Raw genomic sequence first — 27160 nt, forward strand, 5'->3', positions numbered from 1 at the left:
CGCTCTTCATTAGTATCCTGTGGCTCTTTCGGAACCTCCCCCTCCTCAAAGAAACACAATTCTGGGTGAAAAAATGTCCGACGAAAAGAATTTGAATCTTGAATCTGGCCTGTGCGTATGCCAAAGTTCGGCTTCCTCCAAAATAAGTAAATGGTGTCTATATTTATGAGGAATATTGTCTCAAAGCATCTCTGTATACAGTATACAAAAAAAACAAACACAAATGACACATTTTAATTTGAGTCATATATTGTGGTGTAACTTAGTCGTTTATTTTAATTCCACAAATTTTTCAAAAAAATTACAAAATACTCAAATGGAGAGAACACAGAACTCACAATTTTTTCTTCTTCTTTCTACTTTTTGTTTACATCGTGTCATCCCATGGTGACTACTCATATATACAATAAGCTTCAAGATACCAGTATATATAGAAATCTCGGCAGTCAGAACGGACATTCTGCTGCTGCCGCTTTGAAACGAGAAGCTAAACCATTGACAACACTGAACACCAAAGGTTTGGAGACACAAAAAAGGCAAAGAAGGACGCTCGGGGAGGGACAGGAGGATGAAGAGTGCGTCAGAAAGGGAAGGTCAGAAGACTTTCCGCTTGCAAAACAACAACATAAAAATAGTGCTCTGAGGAAGTATGACATGGTCATTTAAATGCGAGTACAGTTTCTTCATTTGGCAAAATGAAAATAATACAAAAAAGGAATAAGCCACAGTTGTGTCGAGATCCATGACAAGTCAAACAGTCTCCGTGCATTGAGTTGGAAAACATGAACCGCACACGGGTGTGACACATACACAAGCATACACACACGCAGACACTTCCTGGTGGTCGCATGTTGGCAGGTCACAGTGAACATGACGGGAGAGGGCGCCATCATTAATAGGTCCTGTAGGGCTCCAGTGGTGTTGTTTCAAATTCGCCAAGCGTAAAAAAACAAAAACAACTAAACAAACAAAAACTAAAATTCTACCGCTATCCAAATTGTTGAAAACATTTTTAAAATCAGACATGGTAAAAGGTCATTAGATGTTTTTGGCTCATATAATGACGCGGCAGAAGGATAAAAAAATCAATTTCAGTGCAAACGTTCTTTTTAGTTGTGGTCATGGATGAACCCAAGCTTCAAGTGTTTCAAGTCACAAAACGTCAACAAGCCGCGCTGACTGACACATTCTGAAAAAGCTGGTGTGTGATGAGTGGGTGTGACAGGTTTCGGGTTCGGGCGGGGCGGGGCGGGGCGACGGGTGCCGGTCATCAAGTGGGCTACGTGGGACTAAATCTAACACGGCAATGTCAGACCAAGGTCACAACTCAAATGGCTCAAATAATAAGAATAAGAATGCCATGGTGCTCCCCTCTGAAACAAGGGATAATGCATCAACACAACTGCAGCTGAAGTTGAAACGACTTGTTTGTCCACACCTAGTAATAATAATAATTATAATAATTATATGTTTATATATACTATTTACAAATTCCCCAAAAAACTCCATGCGGTAGCTCTTCTTAAAATGATGATTTAAAAAAAAAAAAAAAAAAAAAAGCTCCAACAATGTATTAAAATAAATGTTGAATTTAAGATAGCACTTGTTATCTTTCCACAAGCGGCCACGTTTTTTTTTTTTTTTTTTGGATAAGCACAGTGTGTCTTCTTGTTCTAGCACCTACCCAAAAAAAAAAAAAAAAAAAAAAAAATGTCAAGGAAGCTTGTCATGCAGGAGTCTTCAGGAAGTTGTGTCACTTTTACTGGCTATATACCAAAGAAATGTCCTGGGAGGAAGAAGAAGAAGAAGAAAAAAAAAAAAAAAAAAAAAAAAAAAAAACCAGTTTTGAAGAATAAGAATTGGATCCACTTGGCCTTTTTGCATTCTTCACAAGTTCCTGCCGCCTCCCTCGGCCTGTTACAGCTGCTTGTCACTCTCTTTCTTCAGTCGGCTGAAATGCAAAAAACAAAAACAAAGAACAAAGCACAAGAGACTCGTTACACCTTGTGTTGTTTGGACGTTCTCATGAGACCACTGAGTTAAAATCCCTTAACATCTACGTAGGAGACCTTGATAAACTTAAAGATGATTTTATATTCCTGCAGCATACAGCAAAAACTGCATACACAGTGGTTGTTCAAAGAATACTTGTCCGAGATTTGTATTGTTTGATTTATTTATGTATTTATTTGTACATCCTCTGGAACAACAGAACTAACCCCAATCACATACTGGACAGGTTAAACACAGTCTTTAGTCACTATAAAGGAAGTTATCAAGTGTGAGACATACAGCGACGTAAGAATGTACAGAAATTAAGCTACGATTGTATACATTCTCCGTTAAAGACTGACGGTGGGTCGGTGCTGGTCTGACCTGTAGTAGTCCTCCTGACCGGGCAGCGGGCCTCCGTGCATGTGATGGTGCCCGTGCAGCCACTGCTGCTCCATGGCCAGCCTCTGGAGCTCAGCCGACTGGGCGTGCATGGCCTGCAGCTGGTGGGCGGCCGACATGGGGGGCGGCAGACCTCCGGGTAGGTCCCGCGGGTATGGAGCTCCTGCGCAAAGCAAAGATCGGAGCCCCGCGGTTGATAAATTCAACCGGAAATGCACCGCCGCGCCTTCGACGAGACTGGCCGGGTGCCTACCGAAGACCGGGTGACGCAGCATCTCGTGTTCGTGCGGCAGCTGGCCGAGGAGCGGGTTGGGGATGGCGCCAGGCGGGTAAGGGAAGCGAGCCAGGTGCGGTCCGGCCGCCAGGGGGTCTATGGCCAGGGGGTGGCCCCCGGAACCTGGAGGACACACAAGACATTCACCACCACCTGCTGGGTGTCAGAGTCTTCCATTCAAGGTACAGTGTATCATGCTATTCACACATACAAGTACTACTAGTCATGTATTGTTGCTCATTACGATGACTTTTTGCCTGTGAATGTTTCACTCTATAGTAAAGCACTGAAAGGTTGGGCTAAAACAAACATTATATTATATAAACAAAAAGCATCACATCAGCTCAGAATAATATCTTTATCATTTGAGTTGATTAAACATCAATATTAGCACAATTTATGTCTTTTTTTTTTTCGTGAACACATTTAAACAGTCAGAATAGTTTACTCTTTGCTTTACTAAACAATGCGATCCATTATTTTGTGCTGATAAGCATTTCAAAATGGCACTTTTGATAATGGCATATGGAAAACATTCAGCTGTAAAACCCACATTGTGAATTCTATTTGCAAAATGTAATAATAATAATAATAATAATTTGCTTCACAAAGTTAGGGATATTCAGCTTTTAGGTGAACTTTCAGGATGAATCTAAAATGCACTCCAACCTTTACAGGTGAATATATTCGGACCTTCTCTAAACTTTGGAATGTATGTCGTACTGTTGAATGTTTCCGTACTTTTTGCACAACTTGCTGTTCGACGAGAGGCCGTGTGGTCAAATTCACGACAGGTGTTTGACCCATGAATTGACTAAAAAAAGCATTTCTTGGTTCCTTCAGAATTGGTTATTCAAACTGTCCTTTTCATGATGAGACCAAAACGACACTTCAAAATTGATCAACAGTACGCCGCCATTGCAAGGCTTCAAACTCGGGCTGCAACTAACGATTATTTTAGTAATTGATTAATCGGTCGATTATTTTTTAGATTCATCGATGTATCAGATAAAAAATAAATACATAAATTCTCCCCCCCCCATCTTTTATTAAAAAACAGGACATTATTTTAAATTGACAGTGCAGAAAATGCACAAACATTATGATTCAGTTCAAAAATGTTGATCCTTGTTTTCCAAAGTAAAAGCAGTTGTTTGCAAAGTTCTGATTTGGATGAACAAAATAATCAGTCTGCTTTCATCAGAGTATATTTATTGGTGACTAGCTGAAATGCGGAGGATTTGGACCATTTTAAGTTAAACAAGGTCTCTGACCCATTAATCGATTTTCAAGACAGTCGATTAATTTGATAATCGTTGAGTTGTCGATTACTCGATACACTGTTGCAGCTCCACTTCAAACGGAAAGTTCTCAGAGGGAAGTGGCCACTGAGCTCAGAGTGTCACCAGGAGGTTGCAACAGAGAGGGAGAGAGAGAGAGAGAGAGAGAGAGAGAGAGAGAGAGAGAGACTGGAAGAGTCACAGAAAGAAAGGCATAGATGGAAGCATCCTTGAAAATTTCCATGGCTCAAACACCAGTTGCGAATCTTGCTGTTCAGCTCAACAGCAAGTTGTGCAAAAAGGACTGAATCAGTTGGACAGAAGGTCAAATGAAATGGACCTGGTAAAGGTTATAGTGTATTTTAGGTTCATCCTGAAATATCGCTGCAAAGCCAAATAGCCTCAACATTTTTTGTGCCTAGCATATGATGTTTGTGTAAAAACAGATCTTTCTTTTACCTTGGTGAAGGGGGTCTTGCTGGTGCAGGTGCAGATGGGAGTGGATGTGCGAGTGCTGGTGGTGGTGCGGCGTGACGTTGAACATCTGGAGCCTGGCGATGGGGTCGTTGGCCATGGTGGCCATCCGCTCGGCGTGCAGTCTCTCCGCCGCCAGCCGCTCTGGGTAGCTCATGTCCGGCCGCAGCTGGGGCCCGGCGAGGGCCAGGCGCTCACGCTCTAACGGGTTCAAGCCCGGGTGGAAGGAGGCGAAGGGGTGAGGGCCGGCCATGTGGGGCAACGTGATGGCCCCGTGCCGGGCAAAGTGCTCCATGGGGTTCGTGGAAGGGTGGAGTGTGTCCATTTCGGGAGGTTTGACCTCAAAACCGGGCTTCATCCTTTCCCGCAGCTCCCTCTCGCGAATCTCCCTCTCGCGCATCTCCCGCTCTCGCAGCTCCCGCTCCCGCATGCCCGGGTCGGCGTTGTACAGGCTGGGCATGTGGTAGGCCAGCAGCGGGTCTGCGGGGTTGAGGGACACAAAGAAGGGGTGGTTGCGATTGGTGGGGGACATGACGTGAGGTCGGGCGTATTCGCTGAGGGTGCGCAGGGCAGGGGTGTCGGGGCCGATGTACGGAGGCACGGCTGCAATAGTGGTGGGCGGTCCGTCGAAGGGGGGACGCATGTGGGCGGGCCCGGCCATCTGCGGTTCGCCCATTCTGCTCTCGTGGGCCGACGAGGAGGCTTTCTGTGAGGCGAGAGGACGCGTGATTAGAACGCGCTCACGAGATATTATCATCAATAACGGTAAAAACAAGACAACAACTGACCGCCGCTCGCTCGGCCTCCTTTTCTCGTTCCCGCTCTCGCTCTCGTTCCTTTTCCCGTTCCCTCTCTCTTTCCTTCTCGTCCCGAATTTTCTGCTCTGCTTCTCTCTTGGCCTTCTCCACAGCTTCCTCTCGTTTCTTGGCCAGTTTGGACGAGGCCAAAGGAGTGAAGTAGAAATCGGTCCTAGCGCACGAGTTGTAACCGCGGTCCAGATGCTTGTAGAACCTGTGTTTAAAGATAAGAGGACAGAAAACAATTAAAATCAAGCTAGTTAATTTAAAAGTTGCCGCACTGACAATAGTTTGAAGCAGGCTAAATTGTCGTTTGATTTACGCATTTACGGTTGGGGGTTTAAAAAAAAAAATAAAAAAAATAAAAAAAATAAATCACCTCAATCCGCCCTGGCCAATCCCGAACGATTTGTTATTTTGTTGAAATGTATAAAATGCTTGTTAGTTCGCAAACTAACCAAATTACGAATAGAAATAAACTAGAATTTAAGATAAGAATATTACTTTTTAGGAAGTCACAATGATGAGTGTCTATACTGGTTGCACTTGCGAAGCAGTTGGAGAAGCAATGAGGCGATCAAACGATACGGACCAACATTTCAATGGAATTTCTCTCTCTGCTCGAGTTGCATGATCATTCCCAGCCTGGCGCTAACTGTGGGCTCGAGATGATCGAGGTTGAACATTTCAAAAGTAAATCCCGATGACTAACCGCGGTTGCACGCGTTCAAAGTCATCAGCGCAGTAATGTGAGGAAGAGTGCGTGCGGCAAGACACACGAAACGCTTGCGCAATGAAACGATACCGAGTAGAAGTCTGCGCTGGAGAGCATACCGTGCGGACTGGCTGGCATGGCTTGGCGTGTTGACGACAGTGGGCTCGGGGGAGGGACTCCTCTGTGGGGGCGGGGGGCTCTCCGGCTCCTCCGTCTCGTCCAGCGGCTCCTCTTTGATGTGCACGGGCGGGAGACCCGTGCCCAGGCCACCGCAAGCGACGGACGCGGGGAGCGGCATGGAGATGGAGGAGGGCGGGACGGAGGAAGACACGGGTTGTAAGCCCGGCATAGAGTTTGACGAGGACACGGAGGGGCCAGTTGGAGGTAGAACTGCACTGAAAGGGTGAGCGGAGAAGGGCAGCTGTGGTGGCCCATTGGGGTGCGATGCCCCAGCAGAGGATGGTAGCGGAGGAGCTGAAGGAGGCTGGTGGCTGGATGATGGAGGGAGACTTTGGGACTGGGTGAGAATTGGAGGCTGCGCTGGGGGAGGCTGAAGCTGCTGCCCCTGAGGCATGAGCTGAAGGGGAGGCGGGTGTGCCGACGGGGGGTGGTGGGTGGAGAGAGAGCTGAGGGGCTTGAGGGCAGGAGGTGGAGGCAGGTTGGAAGGCATCTGCGGGAACGGAGGTGCGGACACATGCGGCGGGTGTTTGTGGGACTGTGGCGTGGGTATCTGCGAGATAGGTGTGGTCGGCGGGGGCTTGATGTGAGGCATTGACATCGGTGCCGGTGGGAGTGGCTGTTCCCGGGGAGGCTGTCCTCCACTGTGAGAAGATGACTGTGAGGGCGGGGTGTGCGGCCTTGCTTGTGACTGGCCAGATATCGGTGGGGGTGGGACCTGAGACTGACTGACGGGGAAGCCCTGGACAGGCATTGAAAGCGGGTGAGGCATGTGAGGGGGGCCAGGCTGCAGCGGGTGCGGCATGGGAGGCGAGGGGCCGTGATGCGAGCTGGGTAATGACGCAGGTGGTACCGGGGGACCAGGAGGCGGAGCTTGAGTCAGGGGTGAATGTGGAGAGGGAATCCTTTGAGGATGGAGGGAGGCTCCTGACTGGATGAGAGCCATAGGGCTTGCTTGAGGAAGAGGCTGAGGCGTCAGAGAGGCGGACGCCGCCGTGGGGGAGACCTGCGGAGGCAGCGAAGGGGCCGAGCCTGTGGGAGGCGGCGGCGGTGGGGCAGAAGGAGCAGCTGATGAGGTGCTTGGCTGACACTGGATGACCGGAGGGTGCTGGCTCTGCAGCAGCTGCTGTTGCTGGGCAGAAGAGTCCGAGTCACTCTCGTTGTCGCGGGGACTGGGGATGCTGGGAGAAGAGCTGCGGTTGTCCTGGTCAATGTCCTTCGGATCACTGCTAAGCTCCTCGTTGATACTGCGGCCATCGGAGCTCTCGCCCTCGCCCTCCCCTTCTCCCTCACACTCGGAGGGTGAGTCTGGTCGACTTAGCTCCTGAGGAACACGGAGAGAATTGTGAGCCTCCTAACTTCACGTGCCTGCATCCACATACAGATGAGAAAAACAACGAGGGCACAACTCACTTGTGTTTTGGACTTTTTGGCGCCAGCCCTGTCGGGTTCCTCTGTGTCTGAAGTTCCTTTCTCTCGCTGCCGTTTGGCACTCTTCATGGGTGAAGGAGCCTCCTCTTTAATCTTCTGTTGGAGCCGCAGATAGAAAAACATTTGAGATATTTAGGAAACAAGTTTTAAAAAGAAGATTAAAGTGTTCAGATCAAAGTCAAAGTTGTCCACGTGTGCATTTACCTTGCTGGGCTTTTTCATGGTGTCCGTCTTGCTGTCGGTGCTGTCAGTACTTGCAGCACTGGGCGAAGTACGTCCGCTGGAGCGCAGGTCCTCGTTGATAGGCGAGGCTCGGCCATCGGGACTGGCTGTTTGCTTCTTACGACCGCTACGTAGCGTTGACATCTATTGGCAACAAGGAGACAATAATCATCAGGATCGAGGCCGCCGATATGTAGGGCTAAAATGAACAACACTTTCAGAGACAGCGTGAAAGGTTGGCCGAAGATGACTCAGAGGTTATGGCTCACGAGTGTAAAAAGACAGAGAAATCGGAAAAGATTTGCGCACCGAGCCTCGGTTCCGTCTGGTCCTCATGCTATGCTTCCCGCTGAGTCCATCCTCTTCCTCTTTGACGGGTTTGAACATAAATGGCGGCGGGTCCACGGGCTTTTCAATGGGAGGCAGTTCACCGTACTTTTTAAAGTGAATGCGGCAGTCTGTGCACAGCAAGATGTTCTCTCTGCCCCCGTGGTGCCAGTCCTTGGAGGCTGAAGGAGCGCAAAACAACAGCAGCGTGAAGCACAAACAAGACACAGATATGCATCTTAACACTACAGCTGTGAGAGATTTTCAGGAATGACAATGCTAATGAGGTTTGCGAAGCTCAAGTTAGTGGCCAGCCTCGTCGTGGCGGTGTTAATCTGAGCGCGATCAAATGGGAGCCAGCTGTGAGTCGAGAGGCGATGGATAATGAGGTGGCAAGCGAACGAGCTCTGGCCTCATGTCTGATGTGATTGAATTAATAGCAACATTATGTGATGCCCATCTGTCTTACGGCACAGCGTTAAGCAGCCCGATGCTGACACGGGCCCGGTGAGGGTCTATAAATGAATTGCATGCAGCGGCTTACTGGTAGTGAAGCAGTGGCGGCAAGCGTAGCCCTTCAGTTCCTGTTCACTGTCCTCGCTGTCAAAGTCATCCTCACTGGCTGAACTGAGGTCCACTAGAAGACATGAGAGGACAACACACGTCATTTACCTTTACCTGACATGAGAGCATATGAGGTCCTGTTGCCATACACATATGTGGGGAGTATCAAATACGTACAAAATTCGCTAGAGGGTGGACGGGAAGGAGTGTTGACAGGAGTCGAAGCCGTTCGTGTCTTGATGCGCCGAAAGACGGGCTGGCGGCGATGTCTGCGATGGGCTCGACAGCTTGCTGCCTCTGGTGTCTTCTTCCAATAGTAGTAGAAGGTAATCAGCTCACCCTGAAATACAATACAAGTGCTGTCAAGACGGTGAACAAATCCCAAAAACTAGAATCCGGGATGCACAATTTGCCAAAGTGAGAGGCCACAGAGCAGTTTAGTCCATGCCAGGATTTGTAGCTGGCTGGGCATGTTTGTGCTGTGGCCTTCTGTCTGTCCGAGGATTAGGCGAGAAGGCTGACTGAATGCGAGGATATTAGGATCAGTGCACTAGTGGCTGTCTGGGTGGCAGCAGCTTGAATGGGAACAAAAGAACATGTCAGGCGGCGCTTTGGCGCTACAAATGGGGAGTGAAATGGCTCCTCGCCCCTTCACTGGAAGAGTCAATTGAACTTCAATCAAACATTCAGCAAGGCGATCTTGCGAGCGAGCGGGGCGAATAAATCCAGCCTGCTGAAAGGCCTGTCAGGAAATCAATAACCAAATGAAACATTAACACTCACAATCATGGAAATAACAGCGCTCGGCCTGTACGTATTAGCTGCAGCTCTCGGGACACACTCGTAAAACACAAGCATGAACAGGAAAGTTCCTGTTCGTCTGTACAGCCTTTTCGCTTGTTAGCAGCCACTCAACCCTCCTCCTGCCGCCATTACAAATTCATGAAGGTTTGGTGTGCTCGTAGGGTGAATCGTAAGTCATCCGTCATCTTTGAAGCCCAACGGGCATCCATTCACCATCTCAGGTCTGTTAAACTGTTGTTCGACAAAGCGCCGATTGATTGTTTCTCTTCTCTTGCTTCATTTACGAAAACTTGACATGAAGAATTGCATACTTAAGTGCATCCACAGCTTGTCAGTGTCAGCATAGCCTATTTTATCTGTTGAAACAAGGCAGTCGGAAAAGGTGCACTAAAACAAAAACAAAGTTTCAAGTAGAACTCGATGGTATTCATCTCAATTCCTCTTCCTAAGTGAAATGTAATACTACTGGGAGCGAGTTGATATCTTGTTGACTTCGATAACACACAGGAGAAAGGATTGCTCCCTGGTTGCTCTTTAAATGCCGTCGGAAGTTATGAGCATTAAACACGAGAGAGTGAGTCCATTCTCTCTCAATGGCTGCTTTGCTTGGCAGAAAATTATTAGCTCAGTGGATTTAGGCCAGTTTAATAAGATATCCCCTCATGAAGGTTGAATTTATACCTAGCAAATGCCTGGAGGACTTTCTCTTGTCTGGCAAAGCAGTGCTGCAAACACTTATAGGTGTGAGAGGAGGTGCTGCGCTGCTTATAAGTAGTGGCTCTAAAGCTCTCTCAGGTCAAACCTACTTTTTTTCAGACTGCTAAACTTTTGCAGATGAGCACGTCTGGAGTAGTTGAATGGATTTTATGACTGCTTGACTCTTTAGATATATAAAAAAAAAAAAAAAAGGCATAAAAGAAGAAAATATATTGATTTTATTCGTGACACATTTGCAGATTTGAAAACAACCAAAATGGAGTTAGTTATCCCTTCTCTTACTCGTCGGTCTATGTTGCTGACGTTTTTGAGGATGTGGTAACAAACAAGTACAAACAAGTCAGCAGTGATTTCCTCTGCTCCTTTTACATCAGGATGGCAAGCTGGATTGGGCAGGCGGGGCTCAGGTGCTAAGCGAGGGAAGGCAGGCGTCCTGATGTGACATCTAATTGAAATGTGGAGATCAAAAGTGTCAAGCAGTGCCGTGCGCACGCGTCACAATGACAGTTCTCTGCAGCGCCTTTCTGCCTAATTGCTGCAGGCCGACGTCGACGTGGCTTCAACAACAGCTTGGCAAACAAAGGGCAAGGTCACCTTGCCTCTCCGTCATTCAATTCGTGTCAGGTACCATCGCACCAGGCAAAGGCTAACACATTTTAACTTCTGCCTTTGAATGGGAATTAACAGCTGCGCCGATTGACTGGTGCAGCCAGTTGCTAATGGTAAAGCAATTAGTGGTTGATCAATTTACAGTTATTTGATGAAATGAAAAGTTACTGTTTACTAAATGAAGTTATGCTCAAATAGTGTCAAATACATATTTCCCAAGCAATTCTGCAGTCACAGGTGAACAAAAACATTACATTGGTATACTGGTATGGCTAAACGAAAAGAAGCAGCAGCCTTGGCTTGCTGGGTCATAATTCCCCATGCCTGTCCACAAATCAGAGCAGCGCGGTACACTGCGTGCTGCCACTCCACAGAACATGAAATAGTGACAACATAAGCTCGGCATTATGAGGCCTTTTCCAGAGCTTCCATCTGCAGGAGCTTTCTGGTCGGTGGATTATCCTACATGGAAAGGGTTTACCCTCCTAACACGACACTCAGAGCTTCCATTCCATTTATTGCCACTTAAAATGGTTGCCTACAAACAAACAGATGTGTGACATGGTCAAGAATGCCAATGTTTCCACTCCATAGCGACGGCTGATAAACGGAGCAAGGGCTCGGATTGCAAATGGAATTGTGATCGGAATGATTTACACAAATAGTATCAAATGAAGCATTTGCATCAAGCGGCGAATCGCACTGTGTTAAATCACATTGATGATGTTCCTGTTTTTAAGGATTAGACCTGCTGAGGTTCCATTCATCTACAGGCTAATTGCTGTTTGGGAGGCCAAGTGGGAAGGCTCAGAGGTCCTGAGCGCAAAGGCACAACTGAGGGCGAGGGCGAGGGCTAAACTCGTTCATTTACACCCTCATTCCCTCTTCGGGTAAGGCCTGAACAGATGGTTTCTGTTTTTCCTGGCAGATTTGTGACAGAGCCACAAAAGGCCCCTGCTTTGACAGGAAGCCAAACGGTTAAGGCCGTTACTGGCAAGAGCACGGGAAGAAAGACTGAACAGAGGAGAGCAGGAAAGGGGGGGGGCAGGAGAACCGAGAAGGAGCAGTAAAAAGCCAGCAGTGGATAAGAATGGACAATCAAGTGCACAATCCGACCACAACCCCTTCCAAAACAGCTCTTGGACAATAACATACAAATATTTGCAATAATTGTTGGGAGCGGACAGCTCAGAAAACAGGCTTTAAAGACTACTGGGTTGTGGTAACTGATGGCGAGTTGTATAAACATCATGAGTGCAGCCTGAACTGGCGCTCTTCCTGATTACCGACTCGCATCAAGCGGTAAAGTTCAGTTTGTTTCACCAAGGTGACAGTCAGAGTAATATTCCCGGATGTGGTTTGTTTGAACCAGCAAGGTCAATTGTGTGATGTCATACCAGCGCAACACAGTGTCTTGAAGTTAAAAAAAAGCTAAAAAAAGATTTGGAGCCAATTTACCTTTAGCCCAGAAATTACATTTCTCTGACAACAAACCAATAACCTACAATGACTCACTCCCTTTTTGCCGTCCACTTTTCACTTTTTTCTGTGGAATCCATCATCAGCAAATCTGCTGAAAAACTCACCTACTCACAGGGCTCTGCGGATTTATGTACTTTCTATGAAGCTTTACCATACCACAAGATGGTGCCAAAACACTGCTAATAGGAAAGTGGAAAGAAAATTGGAGGAGGGAGCATAAATTACTTTTTTTTTTGCTAAATTGGATGTATAGCTCCACTTTACTGCTGCAGTTGGTACTGTAACAGAAGGTCGCCAAAATATGGTACGACAATTATTTTTGTGCCTTTTTACAACTCCTGAGAAAAGAGGTGAAAAAAATTTGTATACCAGAGACGAGTGTAGTACATAGTAGCATAATAGTGTAGTACATAGTAGTGTACTAGTACTAGTACTACTACTGACTAAATAGTACAATACTAAAACTTTGTACTAAAACTTTGACTTCGTTACTATACCTGCATAAAGCACCTCAATACCAGTACTGAAACGACACAATGACAAAAATTTAAAACAGTAAAAAAAAGTAGTAGGATAATAGCTGACAAACAACTTCCAATTCTTTTTACTAATGAAAATACTTTTGATAAAATAAAAAAATACATTTTGAACAGAAAATGGATGGATGGATTCAACTACAATGCAAGTTTCTAGAATGTGGAAGGAAACCGGAGTACCCGGAGAAAGTCCACACAGGCATGGGGAGAACATGCAAACTCCACACAGGAAGGCCGGAGCCCGGATGTGTGCTCACGACCTCTGAACTGTGAGGCAGATGTGCTAACTAGTCGGCCACCGTGTCTCCTGCACCACCCGTCTACAAAGGGAACGAGATTTCTCATCTCAATATAATTCACACATGAAGGGAAGTGTTTGAAAGGTGTCACTTGCTAACCTGTAGCTCTTTGAATTCGGAAGTGAGGTCTTTCGCTCGTAGCAAGTCGCTTTAAAACACGCCTGGCGGAGATGACTTTCCCGTGTCCGCCCGGCTCACCCTGCGTGTCGGCCTTGTGGGCAAAATTCTTAGATAACTCTGCTAAGCATCTAGTTTTCCCCGGGAGGATGTCTGCGAGAGCGTGAGAGTTTGGAGCCAATTCTGTCTGACGTCTATGCCTTTGTCTGACGTCGACACGCTGGGTACCCCCTTTTGACACAGAGTTGGAGCGCGGTCGCTGCATTCCCCCCCCCAAAATACCGGTAATTAAAATGACAGTACTGAATACATTTTGCTGGCTAAAAATCACGGTACTCTGTACCGTTTCTGGTTGAAACGATATAGTTTTACACTTGATGCATGTGGTTTCAGGCCTGACTCATTGTGGTCATAGTAGGCTATATGCCTTAAGGCTTCTCTTAAAATCCTATTGATTTATTTGCTATCCACCTGGGCAATGATTTTTTTTTATAGGAGCCAATTTTAAAAGCCAATGGCAATGAATAGGATTGGCATTAGTCTAACTTCCCTACAGATATTTAGGCACTACAGTCATAACTACTCAGCCTGGCTCACTACGCCTGCCCTGCCCTCTCCTGTCTTATCCTATCTTATCTTATCTTATATTAGTTGTTGTATCCTTTCCTCACAGGGTGTAGGGCTGGGGCTATCAAATAGTTAGATTATAGATTATTGTATCCATCAGTAACGCCCCAGCCACCCCCAAAAAAATGTATTTTGCGTAATACCAATACAAAATATGAAAGTGAGGTGTAGGTATTATTATTATTATTATTATTATTAAGATTCACCATTCCGCATGACCACGTAACTGTTAAAAAAACAAACAAAAAAAACAACAACCGAACTTCAGGTTAAAAATAAATTCTTATGAACGACTCAGGTACAAATTAATCCCCAACGAATCGTCAGTTATTCTTATATATATATATAAGTATATATATATATATATATATATATATATATATATATATATATATATATATATATATATATAAGTATATATATATTTTTTTTTAATGGGATGGCAGAATCTATCGGAATATTCTAAATTTCTGTTTTGATTCCAGTGCCATTTTGAGCACAATAATGCTGCTGGGAGAAGTTTCCATAATGTGGATTTGGTTCAAATTCCCATCGTTGATGTCAGGAATCAAAAGCACCTGCTTCATAATAATCTAGCTAATTTACCTATTAACTAAAATATTACAGCCACGCTTTGCACTTGAGTCCATAGACAGCATTATAGCAGTGATGCCTCGGAGTTCCTTTGCAAAAGGTATCAGCTGAATAGTAAAACGAACTTGGGTACCGGAGCAGTATGCATGTGAAAGGCAGTTAAATAGACAACCCTTCCCTGCTGCGCAGAGCCTTTCAGCAGGAGAATGACTGAATAAGCTCTGCTTTCATAGGTCAGGGATGCACATGCGGAAGAATCAGCACTCCTGTTTTTCCTGCTGTAAGCGCTTTTACCAATGAAAGCAGATTGGATGACAACAGAGCCTTTTTTTTTTTCTGCTGGAGGCTCAAGCCTGCGTGTTCTGCTGATAAGCCTGTTCCCAAAAAACACGAAATGAAGCCTAGCAAAGAGCTCAATTACACAGCGAACTATAGCTCTGCCAGCTCCATCTTTCAAACAGTAAAAAAGGCTTTTGCCTCGCCTCTGCTCTTGCCTCTTGTCAGGTAATAGAACATCAATATGGACGGGCTGAGCTACCAGCCCACAGCCCGGATGAGTTAGATCATTTGCACAACACGGAAGCTGCTCTGTGGCACTTCTGACAGCTGCCGCTAACTGGCCCGGGCGTCTGTCGTTTGTAGCTGCTTTAATTAGGATTTCAACCACAGTACTTATAAATCAATATCATGAAGGCTGCCGATCTAAGGACCTGGCAATTCATTTAATTTGACATTTGAACAGATTGGAAGAGGGCAAACATCTGCTTTGAGGTTGAGTTGAGAACAGTTTTTTTCTTATTGGACATTTTGTTAATGACACAAACTGGAGTGCTTGTGTGCTCCCTTTTCTTCGAGGTACCAGTGATGTCACACTTTCTGGCCTATCTGAGCACCAACGAGGTGACATTGAAAACAAACAAATAAATAAATAAAAAGGAGGCGGCACGGTGGGCGACTGGTGAGAGCGTCAGCCTCACAGTTCTGAGGACCAGGTTTCAATCCCCGTCCCCGCCTGTGTGGAGTTTGCTTGTTCTCCCTGTGCCTGCGTGGGTTTCCTCCGGGCACTCCGGTTTCCTGCCGCATCCCAAAAACATGCATGAATTGGAGACTCTAAATTGCCCAGGTGTTAATGAGAATGGTTGGTTGTTTGTATGTGCCCTGCGATTGGCTGGCGACCAGTTCAGGGTGTACCCCGCCTCCTGCCCGATGACAGCTGGGATAGGCTCCAGCACGCCCGCGACCCTCGTGAGGAGAAGCGGCTCAGAAGATGGATGGATGGATAAAAAGGAGGTCACTTGTGCTCTAAAATGGCCATATTACATGGGTATGAGTCAGTCTGTAACTCAGAAAAGCTCACTGAGGTCAGTATCAAAGGGTTAGGTTATCAACTCCAACTCTCTGAGGACGCTTTTAAACCAGCAATAAACCACGTGTGTTCGACAATCGTGCACCGTAAGTAAAGCAATGCAAAGCGAAAATGTGAGGATCTAACAAGTAAGTCATGTTTTGTTGTGTTGCTGCTGTGCAAAGTGAGAATAATCGCATACACAGCCTGTCTGGAGGTATTGGGTACTTCATTCTCCACATACAGCATTTGAACCAAACTTTTATCCACTCTTTAGACTGTATTAAATAAAGGCTTTCATGAATTCAACTGTTTAGATATTCTTAGCTCTATCAAGGTATATAATAAACATAGTATTACATATAAACCATTTTGGAAGCACTTTATAATCTCACTAATAAGGATTCTAATGTACATTACAGAATGACATGAATACAAAACATGGAACGCTTACGTGCTCACATTTAGTCTAGTCTATCTAGATCTAGATGATCCTATACCTGAATTTGAATTTGTCCAATCAACTGAACAGCAAACTGAGCTGAAGCGGATCGCTGATGTCCCTTGAAACCACCTTTTTATAAAACAAACAAACTCCAATGACACGAGTAAGCCCACGGTTATCTTTTGATGCGCTGATTCAGCACGTTTACTTGTTTAAACACTGGAAGCAGAGAGCTTGTTCTCCATGACACCCACTCCGGACTGAAGAAAATGGTGGCAGCAAGGCCAGTCAGACGACACACCCACTTCCCCCTCCGGCCCTTTATGCGATTTTATATGAAGCATTCCTGAGTGTTAGTCAGGCCTGGTGTGTTTACACAGCGCTGGGTGCTTTACCCTGTACGAGCCACGCTAAAGCTTCAGGGTCGGTGCAGCTAATAGGGTCTAACAGTCGGAACAGGCAGTGTAGAACAAGACGCCGAAAGCCCCCGACAGCCTTCATTCTTTGCAATATAGCTCAATCATAGTGGTTCTGACTTGGCTAAAGGCAAAGGGACAACAGCATTTATATGACATCCTTCTTTTGTTTTGCATTTGGCATGACAGAACTGTGTGTGTGCGCGGGCGCAAATCACGGGAACATCCTGAATTATTGTTGTGCTCATGTTATAGAGGTAGGATTTGGGAAAAAGGAGGGAGGAAATAAACAAGAGCTTTCCTGCGGCCATTAACTGGCACTGGCTTCGATCAGCAAAAAAAACAAAGTTCAATCATAAGCAGAGTTTTCCTCTCTGTACGACAAGCCGGGCCGCTCAGTGTCGACAGTGAGCTAACGCCCCAGCCTTCTTAGCTTTCTCCTCCGCTCCCCGTTCACTGCTCTGTCATTTTCTCTTCTTTTTTTTATACGTTTAAAGGGCAGTTTATTTTCCATTTGCAGGGGGAAAATTAATCTTCCTCTGCCGGGTGGCAAGCCTCGAACCTGGAGGAGGTCTATTACCTCTCCTGCCAAGTAGACTGCCCTCCAGGTTGAATTGCACTAATACCTTCTTTATAGCCAATCAACTGGGTCTGGCATATATTTTAGAAATAATTGAACATAGCATTTGTGAGAAACTGTATTCATTCCTTCTCTATTCTAGACCCAGGAAATCTAATTTGGGCTGTGAGGATTAAAAAAAACGTGGCGCTAGAGCAGGGGTGGCAAAACCGATCATTTTGTCCTGTGATTTTTATCGCATTAAATTAGCCTCCCTCAAAAGTAAAATGGTTAATTCATTTAAAAAAAAAAAAAAAAAGTACTCCATCTATGATTGACCTGGGCGCTAGATCACAAAAGTTTGTCCACCCCTGTGCCAGAAGATCCACTCAACAATTGTTGGGCAAAGATGCAGTTTGAAAGTCTGCAATATACGTGTGAGACGTAGGGCTGGAATTGTCATTTCCCAGCAGAAAAGGAAATTATGCAGCAGAAAAAGAATGACAATCAGCTTCGAGTTCGCTACTCCATTTAGTACACAGTATAAAGTACTTAATAAAAAGGAATAAAGCCAAGAGGAGGATAAAATCTGTGAATTGGTATGTTTTACTTTCATTGGGGTCACACTTAATACGAGTGTTAATCATTGTTCTGCCTAGATTTGACCCAGTTATGACACTGCTCACACAGTCAGTCGGTGATGATTAACTTTCTGTATGTAGCGTGCACAAGATCGCACACCCCCCCTAACCAGTCTACACTAACAAAACAGTTTTTTTAATTTATTGGCTTCAAATAGCTTTATCGTAATCCACCCCCCACCCCCAAAAAAAAAAATCCATGAAATTGAAGTCGTTAGTGCTGATGAGCCTAAATGATTATTTGCTCAAGGTATGGTTACAAACGATAAATATTTGTGATTACATTATGAGCAACCTTTTTGCACAAATATATATATATATATATATATATATATATATATATATATATATATATATATATATAGAGATATAGATATAGATATATAAAAAGACTAGTTCTTTAAGAGAAAGTACAAAATCTCGCGCCATCTCTCGAATTCAACTTGACCTGGAACTACCTGCTTAGAAATCATTACCGTGAGAGAGTTCACAAATACTGGGAAAACTCGCCCAGTGCAATGTGACTCGATTCCCTTTTGAACTCATTGACGTTTTGGTATTCCATGTTGTTCCACTCAGAGTTGCTGCATACCTGCTCTTTATGCATGACAAATGTGATAAACACAGTTGTGCATACCCTAGCTGTACAACTTGCTTAGACACATTCATTTAATTTCACGTCGTAATATTTTTGTGGGGGAAAAAAAAGTCTGTTAGTGAGTATCACATTCCCTATAATTTCATTGGAACATCTAATACTGGCAATAATTTATTTGATTTGTTAAACCATCCTGTAAGTTGCATGAAACTTGAAATGGTACATATTTGAGAGGAAAATAAGCAACTGTACCGTTTCTTTGTTTGGTAGGAGCTCCTTCCGGATCCTAAAGAAGTTTTTGCCGAACTGTCTCAGGCCTTTAATGAAGCGTTTCTGCAAATTATACAGACAGAGAGAACTGTTAGTATTTGCGATTCAGCAAAACTGCGAGAAGCATTGTTTTCATTCCACTCGACTGTGGTTCAACAGTTCTTCTGATGTGCATCTAAAAGCCCGCAAAGCCAATTTAAAGTGAGGAGCAAACATAGCCGTGTCAGAGGAAAGGAGAGGAAATGACAAGTAGTGCGATACAGACACTGAAATTACGTGGGGGGGGGGCAGATGTAAAACAACAGCCACATGAGGTGTTGATTACAAAAGTGAAGTTCATAGGCTACACCAAAACTTCCTCCTCAAAACATACCTGACACTGAGCCAGTTTTTATATTTTGCCACAACTATTTGATCATAGCGAAATAGACGAGAAAATTGAAAGATTAGCAGAAAGATGGGAGAAACTGACACTTTATCCTATTTGACAATGACTGGTAAGTGAACGTCAGCTCATTGTGAAGAAACAAATATATACTATTTTTTCAAATTGGATCAGTCTAGATCCATCACTTTTCCTTTAAGAGGCACAGACTGCAGGCCAGAAAAAGCGGAGGCTAAAAACATTCTTAACCAGTGAAGCAGACAGATTTACTTTCTTGTTCCAGAGGCGAGCCCCGGTCCGTTTCCACCAAGTAACTCCAGCAAAAAGCAGGCAAAAGTCCTGGCGGATCAGCACAAGCCTCTACATCCAGCCGCAGGAAAACAAAGAATCAGGGAGTAAATCCACAATGTCTCCGATGGTACAACGCTGTTTTTCCTCTTGTTTTTTTACAAGCAAGAAATAGCTTGTCACCCTCGCTCTTCCACTACAAAGGGGAAGGCTTTACATGTGATCTTTCTGCAAGAGAGCCTCTGGTTTGCAGCAGGAGGGAAAACCTGGAGTGGAGGGTTGTACTTCCCATTTGGTTCGGGAAAAGCCCTCATTCCAACATGTCCACCAACACAACACGAGCAGACTTTTACGTCTTACACAACACACACAAATACACGGGGCCATTTATCTATTGTTAGATGCTGGCAGTTTATTTGATGTTGAAACAAACAAACAAACAAACAAACACACACACACACAGGAAGGCAGAAATGCCGAGCAGCCAGAGAGAGAGAGAAAGGAGGGTGGCTGGCTGATATGTGATGTGTGGAGAAAGGTCTCAGACATGTAAGCAGGAGACAGGCGAGGGAGAAAACCAGACACAGAGTGTCAGGAGTTCATTTTCCATGGAGTGTACTGTATGTTATGTAACCAAAACAGTTTACCGGAATGAGTGGGGAACAAAAGCCAGATTTACAAGAGACAAAGCCAGTTACAGACAACAACTCTCTTTTTTTTTTTTTTAGAAGAGGTCGTGATTACAGGCAGGGGGGAAAAAAAGAAAAAAGAAATGACTGAGCTGATTGTGTTCATTTCAGTTGAGGCAAATGAGCAGGAAGTGGAATTAAGTAGCTGGGGGGGGGGAAAAAAAAAAAAGCCCAGGATTAAAAAACAAAAGAGCACTTTTCCCCCCACAAACACACACAAAAAGAGCATGTTGCAGCGGAACGGAAGCGGAGGATCATTTGCATTAATCAGAACGAAGGTGCAGCAGTATTTGATTAGCCAGCAGATGGAGCCGTCCCCAACAAACGCGCGGCGCCCAGCCTTTACCGCCTCCCGCCACACCTGTGGGCTGAGGTTGCCAACAAAGTAGCGCCATATTACGAGCAACTTATGACATTTGGCCAGTGAGTCAGTCCGATAGTGGCAAAACAATGTTGACAATTTGACCATGAGACCCTTGTGAGAAGAAGCGGCTCAGAAAATGGATGGATGGATATTTCAAGGCAGTTAAAAAAAAGGGTTGATAACACCAGCTAATACTAAACCATATAATATCGGCTAAGGAATTGAGAAGTAGCAGAAATATTTGAATATTCTCTCAGAGAGGACTATGGATTTATTTCCGTGTAATGTCTACTTCTTCAGCTGTGAGGTTCAGTTCAGTTTCTATGTCTGTCCTAATTATGTCACCTTAATTATGTTCCCAACTATATAATTTACACAGTCCTGTCATGTGCTCCCCCCTCCCCCTCCTTATTTCAGTTTTCTCTCTCTTGCTGGCTCCCTCCTCCCTCTCTACATGTCGGCTCCAGTTTAAGACTCCATTTCAGCTCACTGCTCTCCAGCCCGGCTAATAAATCATCCACCAATCTGGTCTCTGGATCGCTCTGCCCCTGCTCCTATTGCTCCAGCCCTCCGTTGCTGGGCAACACAGGGCCAGAGGAGTGGTTTGGAAGAGTTGGAGAGTGTGTGAGAGGAAGAGGAGGGGGGGTTGAGGCTGGGAGAGCTACCAAATGGCCAGCCGCTGTGCAGAAACAGGCCTCTCTGTCGGGAGTGTGTTCCGGAGAGCTGGTGCTTTTAGCCCGCCCCAAGTTTCCCCTCTCCATTGTGAGGTGGAGAGGGGACAGAAAAACACTCAATAGGTCTTTGTCGCCTGTGCGCACTTCCTGCTTAATAGTTCATTGTTGGAAGTTGTAAAACTGGTTTTGATCATGTGTACATAAACATCACTAAGATGTATCAAGATGGCCGGCTTGAGCATGCTATGTCATTTCTACATACCATCTTGTGAGAACACTCGTGGAAGTCAGTGCCCGACAAGGTACAAGGTACAAAACTCCTTTCATGCAATATGGAGCCATTATTGTTAAAAGCTGACCTTGCAGAGCTGCCTGCGTACAAACCTAAGGAGCCAGGGGGCGATAGTGGACCGCCATCCAAAACAAAGCAGCCCCAGCTATCTCTTATATGATTGGCTGCGAGACAAAAAGGAAGTTTCAGCAACCCATGATCACAATTGTACCCTTTCGTCACAAATAACTGACTTTTTGGTAAAACTCCAAGATACGGTTAAGATATTTCGTACAGAGTTTTTAGAATGGCCGTAACTTGTCGGTTTTGTATGGCTCACCCATTATATATCACGTTAATTGTATTTTGTTGTTAACTTTAAGGTATGCCTTCAGGCGTCTGATTGGCTAAAGCCCATATGGCTTGTGGTATATGTAAGATTCAATCTCTCTCTCTTTTTTTTATTGAAACAATACAGTGGGTACGGAAAGTATTCAGACCCCCCTTAAAGTTTTCACTCTTTTGTTATATTGCAGCCATTTGCTACAATCATTTAAGCTCCTTTCCCCCCCTCATTAATTTACACACAGCACCCCATATATTGACAGAAAAAAACAGAATTGTTGAAATCTTTGCAGATTTATAAAAAATGAAAAACTGAAATATCACACAGCTCCAAGTATTCAGACCCTTTGTTCAGTATTGAGTAGAAGCACCCTTTTGAGCTAATACAGCCATGAGTCTTTTTGGGAACGATGGTTGGATAGTGAACGTTGGTGGACAGCCATTTTCAGGTCTCTCCAGAGATGCTTAACTGGGTTTAAGTCAGGGCTCTGGCTGGGCCATTCAAGAACAGTCACGGAGTTGTTCTGAAGCCACTCCTTCGTTATTTTAGCTGTGGGCTTAGGGCCATTGTCTTGTTGGAAGGTGAACCTTCAGCCCTGTCTGAGGTCCTGAGCACACTGGGGAAGATTTTCGTCCAGGATATCCCTGTACTTGGCCGCATTCATCTTTCCTTCGATTGTAACCAGTCGTCCTGTCCCTGCAGCTGAAAAACACCCCACAGCATGATGCTGCCACCACCGTGCTTCACTGTTGGGACTGTATTGGACAGGTGATGAGCAGTGCCTGGTTTTCTCCACACATACCGCTTAGAATTGAGGCCAAAAAGTTCTATCTTGGTCTCATCAGACCAGAGAAGCTTATTTCTCACCATCTTGGAGTCCTTTAGGTGTTTTTTTTTTTTTTTTTTAGCAAACTCCATGCAGGCTTTCATGTGTCTTGCACTGAGGAGAGGCTTCCGTCGGGCTACTCTGCCATAAAGACCCGACTGGCGGAGGGCTGCAATTTAAGGGTGTCTGAAGACTTTCCGTACCCACTGTATTTGGGATATTTAGGGAATGTCAAACATGGGCATATCTGGCAGCCATATAGTATGATTATGTGCATCTTTCAGCAGCTTCTGATACAAAAAGAAAATTCCAGTACAAAAACACTCTGTCTGCTATTTAGATACCAAACACAGTATAAATATTCTGACGGCACTGTAAACTAAAGGGGGTGGGGAGGACACCGGCGCATCATGGATCTCCCTCTAGCAGACCACTGCTATTTAACTCTTAAATCATCTAAAGTCATCTGCAGGTGAGACTATATTCAACAACTGGCGGGTTGCTAGCGGGGTGGGGGGGGAATTACTCTCCCCTAGGTCTCCCTCCCACCTCAGTGACGTTGGCAGCCAGCTCGAGCCATCCATCAGCTGAAGACACAGGCGGAGATAAGCCGTGGCACAGTGCAGCTGGCTGAGGAATATAGACCTACAGCCCCACCGCAGTCATAGATCTCTGACATGGCGACAGACTGCAAAACTGCGACTACTGCTGTTTGTTTAGATGGCACCGCCTGTTATCGGCATTAGCGCTACGTATAAAGTGATGCTTTCATTATATTAGGTTTGCGACGGCAAAACAATTAAGTCATGTTTTTTTTTTTTTTTTTTTTAATTCAAGACATTTCAAAGTAATTAAGGAATGCTAAATAATATTGTTTGTGCAGGAAGAACCTTCACTACGACAATGTATAATTATGGTCATCTGTAATTCCGTCTTCTATCATGTGCTTCATACAAGATAATATAATGAGCCCTGTTCTAGCCAATATCAGCCATCGTTATTTTCTTTTTAATTTTCAAGTACTTTTTTGTATAGCTCCTGAAACATTGGCCATTTAAGACAGCTTTTTGCACCTTATTATCGGCTCACTGTTCTGTTTGTATGGCACCGATGCGAGATGGAGATTGAAGTCGACCTGCAAATGCACCACCTTCCGCGCTAGTATCCAAGGCATACCAGATGTGAAGTTTAGCACTTGTCGCTGTTGCACTGATGTTGCCACACATCTAATTATCCTAATGGCGCAAGCCGCAACAGCTGTTCAAACACGCACGTCCTGCTTCAACGAGTTCTGTCTGGAAGAGATCGGCAAATAACTCCTGCCTCTACTGTTACACTTCTGATGCATCAATTTACCGGGAATGCAGTGTGAAAGTGGCTTAAGGAAGCCCAGAAAATAACCAGAGGCCAGAACCAAGCGATGTAAATGACATTTTTCAACGATTATTAATACTGGTGGACCATCAATCTGTATTAATAATAATAATATACCTGTGTTGACATATTTTCTGTGCAAGAACAGTGGGAAGATATATATTTGGAGAGTTTAGAAGGGGTCCAGTATTATGTGGCAGCAGTCTGAGAGATGTGTGCGGGCAAGGCAAGTCCGAGTGGAGGAGGGGAGGCTGACAAGTGACCATGGAGACAGGCCACTGCTATCATTCCAGCGGCACCCGCTGTCACAAGTATTCACATCTTTCATAAGCACGGACGGGGTGCGGGAAAAGAGCAGGCAGGGATAATGAAGCTCAACCTGGCGGAGAAGAGGCACGGCAAGTGATACATAAATGAAGAGGAGCCGAGCTCGCTTCTGCGGGCTGGGCCGACATTGCCGCATGTCCCTCAAGGCCCTGAGGCTGAAAAGGCACAACTGGTGAGCAGACCACTGGGACCTACTGGAGCTCAAACTGCTCCAGGTTGGGCAAGTGTTGCACATATGACCTCCACACACAACGCACATCAGACACTCCCACTACAACTGCAAGTGATTATGATCTTATGGATCGTCAACATTCCTACATGTTTGTTATGTTACCTTTCCATAGCAGTTCAGGCTGGTGCCTTCAAGTATGAAAGGTAACAAAAACTCCTAAGTGGTCCAACAAAAGGATGACTGACTTCATTTCCTGTTGTCGGCTTTGGCTTTTAAAAAATGTTTCGATCACGTTAATTATGCATCGAAAAATACGGCTGCAAAGAGCAACGCATCTGAGCCGCTAGACTCAAAATTGAACAAAAGGGGGCCAAGCTTCAGGTGTGCCAGTAATATCATGTGGACAAAGAGAGAAAAGAGGAGGGGTGAAGACCTCACGGAAGGAATGTGATGAATGTGTTTCACTTAAATGACAAATAAGGAGGGACTATTTAGTTGCTGTGACATGGGCATCCTTTCCCCTCCCATCCGCCATTTTCTGATTCCATTCCTTGGACAGCTGTAGCAAAATGCACATCTAAATTCAAATGGAGGATAGGATTACCAGCACTCAGCCTGCACCCTTTCCAGACTTCCATCCTAAAGATTTATCCTGTGGGTGATAAACCGGATGCAGCTGCTCTTGAGGGTGGGAGGAGCTGGAAAGTGTTTTCCCTGATGTCTTGTGAGACCAAGAGCACTGCTTCAACTTGCTTTCAACAGCACCCTCTACAGGCATGAACTAGTATGTCATCTGTTGACCATGCGACGTGAAGAGAAAATGCAGCATGGACAGTAAGTAACCTCAACACTCAAGCGTCCCTTAAATAATTCCCTTTGACATAGAGCAAACGTGTGTAGTTGCATGTGTTTCCAAATGGATGCTGTGCTACTCTTACCACTTCATCCTCGGACCAGCACTTCTCTATCAACTTTGGTATCGGCTTCTTCACCAGCCGCTGGAGAGCTTTGCCAGCATCATAGCTGCTCTCATGAAGCTGAGGGGGGGGGGGGGGGGGGGGGGGGGGGGGAAGGCCAAAACCAGGAAATTAAAACCACAACACATGCATTCAAATGTATGAACATTTTACTTGGACGCCAACTTCAAATTGTAATAGAAAAGCAGCTCATACTGAATGTATTGATTGCTTCAAATCTATATGCTGAAATCTAAAATAAAACTTTTTCCAACGATGCTCCCACCTTAAACATTTTCTGATCACATATGATCCCGAGTGTAGCATCAAAAGAATATGTAGCACACTTTGCTACCAACGTGAAATAAAATGCTTGTGCACACTTTTTATATCCTTTCATTACTTTATCTATTTTATATTGCGCTCCAAAAATACTGGTTACTGGGAGTACTTTTTCACAAGAGTTATTTGATTTAGTGATGGTATTCCCTGTCTCTTTTGCAATTAAGTCTCAGTGAAATCCTTCCTCTCATCTGTTTGTGTGTGCATTTCATTGAGCCGATACATTACTGAAGTATATCCCAAAGTATGGTAATCAGGAGAAACCTCAGCTTGATCATGAAAGGAAAAGCTGAGATGCAGAACAACACAGACACAAAAGCAGTCGCAGTGCAGCTTTGAGCCTGGCGTCCCATTAAAGTGGCTGAAAAATAGACATTACTGGGTTTATTCCTCCGAGGAAGAAGAAGAAAAAAAAAAAAAAAAAAAGTACTACTCATTGGAATTGCAAATCCATAGAGGAGGAAGGTTGAGCGACAATGACCAGCCTGCTCTGTAATGTCCTGGTTTATAGAGTTTGAATATAAATGCCCTGTTTATGACTCCTTTCATCTCCTCCATAGGATTTTATATCTCTGTATTCAAATTCAGAATGACAGGCACATCTCTCATTATACCTGATGTATTAAAAAGCCCCTAAGGGAGAGTTTACTATATAGGAGGCTGCTTTATTGGCTCAGGCGCCGTGTCATTACCCATCCTTCAAGTGATACAGTAACGAGTGGACTCCCGGTGATTCAAACATTACGATGGTCTTTTTGACTACAAGAAGCTCAGTGTTAAGAATGATTGTCCTTACAGTGTTGAGTGCGTTTAATGTAGTGTCATCTCGAGAGGCTGCTAGACATCCATCCTCTGTTGAGCCTCCGTCACACATCCCTGCAAAGGCGGCCATGCTCCTGTGGATGCAGCACATCAGCATTAGAACGACTGCAGGTCTCTTGATACGAGTGTTACAATATCACAAGAGCGGTATTACGGTCTTTGATGAAGAAGAAAAAAAAAGTGCCTCATGGGCGAAGAAGAAAAAAAAGTGCCTCATGGGCATCTAAAACACTAGTTCCTAACCTTTTCTTTACTGAGCACACCTACAACGTATATATCTCTTTTGAGGATGAGTAAGCAAGTATTAGATATTAAATGCAAGCAGAAATTATATTTAAGGCTCAATTTGTTAGCTACGCATATGGACACGCACAGAGCCTTCTGTCTGTAGTGTACTTTAGATGTTATTTTTGTCCATCTCCTGGAAGCTTATGGATACGGAACAAACAGCAGTACCACCCATTTTTCACATCCCAATTAAATTATTTCCAGAAATACAGATACCAATTTAAAAAAAAACTAAAAAATAAAAAAAAACATCATGGACATGCTTTGGAGTGCTTAATGTAGGGCTGCACAATACTGGGGAAAACATGACATTGCGCTTTTT

At 44.8% G+C, this 27160-nt stretch overlaps 1 protein-coding gene across 5 annotated transcripts in view; it reads right to left on the reverse strand.

Annotated features, from left to right (window-relative positions):
* Positions 1 to 248: 248 nt before the first annotated feature.
* rerea (arginine-glutamic acid dipeptide (RE) repeats a) overlaps positions 249 to 27160 on the reverse strand; it is a 175582-nt gene continuing 148670 nt past the window's right edge. For 2 of the 5 annotated variants that reach the window (XM_061672802.1, XM_061672792.1), the window contains exons 9-21: positions 26525 to 26624; positions 25369 to 25467; positions 18697 to 18777; positions 8833 to 8995; positions 8636 to 8728; positions 8074 to 8273; positions 7747 to 7908; positions 7525 to 7638; positions 6054 to 7435; positions 5211 to 5433; positions 4408 to 5128; positions 2377 to 2821; positions 249 to 1951 (exon numbers count right to left, since the gene is read on the reverse strand). In XM_061672802.1, the coding sequence (XP_061528786.1) occupies positions 1918 to 1951; positions 2377 to 2821; positions 4408 to 5128; positions 5211 to 5433; positions 6054 to 7435; positions 7525 to 7638; positions 7747 to 7908; positions 8074 to 8273; positions 8636 to 8728; positions 8833 to 8995; positions 18697 to 18777; positions 25369 to 25467; positions 26525 to 26624 (3817 nt within the window). In that variant the 3' untranslated portion in view covers positions 249 to 1917. The remainder of the gene's footprint in view (positions 1952 to 2376; positions 2822 to 4407; positions 5129 to 5210; positions 5434 to 6053; positions 7436 to 7524; positions 7639 to 7746; positions 7909 to 8073; positions 8274 to 8635; positions 8729 to 8832; positions 8996 to 18696; positions 18778 to 25368; positions 25468 to 26524; positions 26625 to 27160) is intronic. The other 3 variants (XM_061672826.1, XM_061672809.1, XM_061672818.1) reach the window with 3 other exon arrangements.

Source organism: Phycodurus eques, chromosome 1 (genome assembly GCF_024500275.1).
Source record: "Phycodurus eques isolate BA_2022a chromosome 1, UOR_Pequ_1.1, whole genome shotgun sequence".
Classification (NCBI taxonomy): Eukaryota; Metazoa; Chordata; class Actinopteri; order Syngnathiformes; family Syngnathidae; genus Phycodurus; species Phycodurus eques.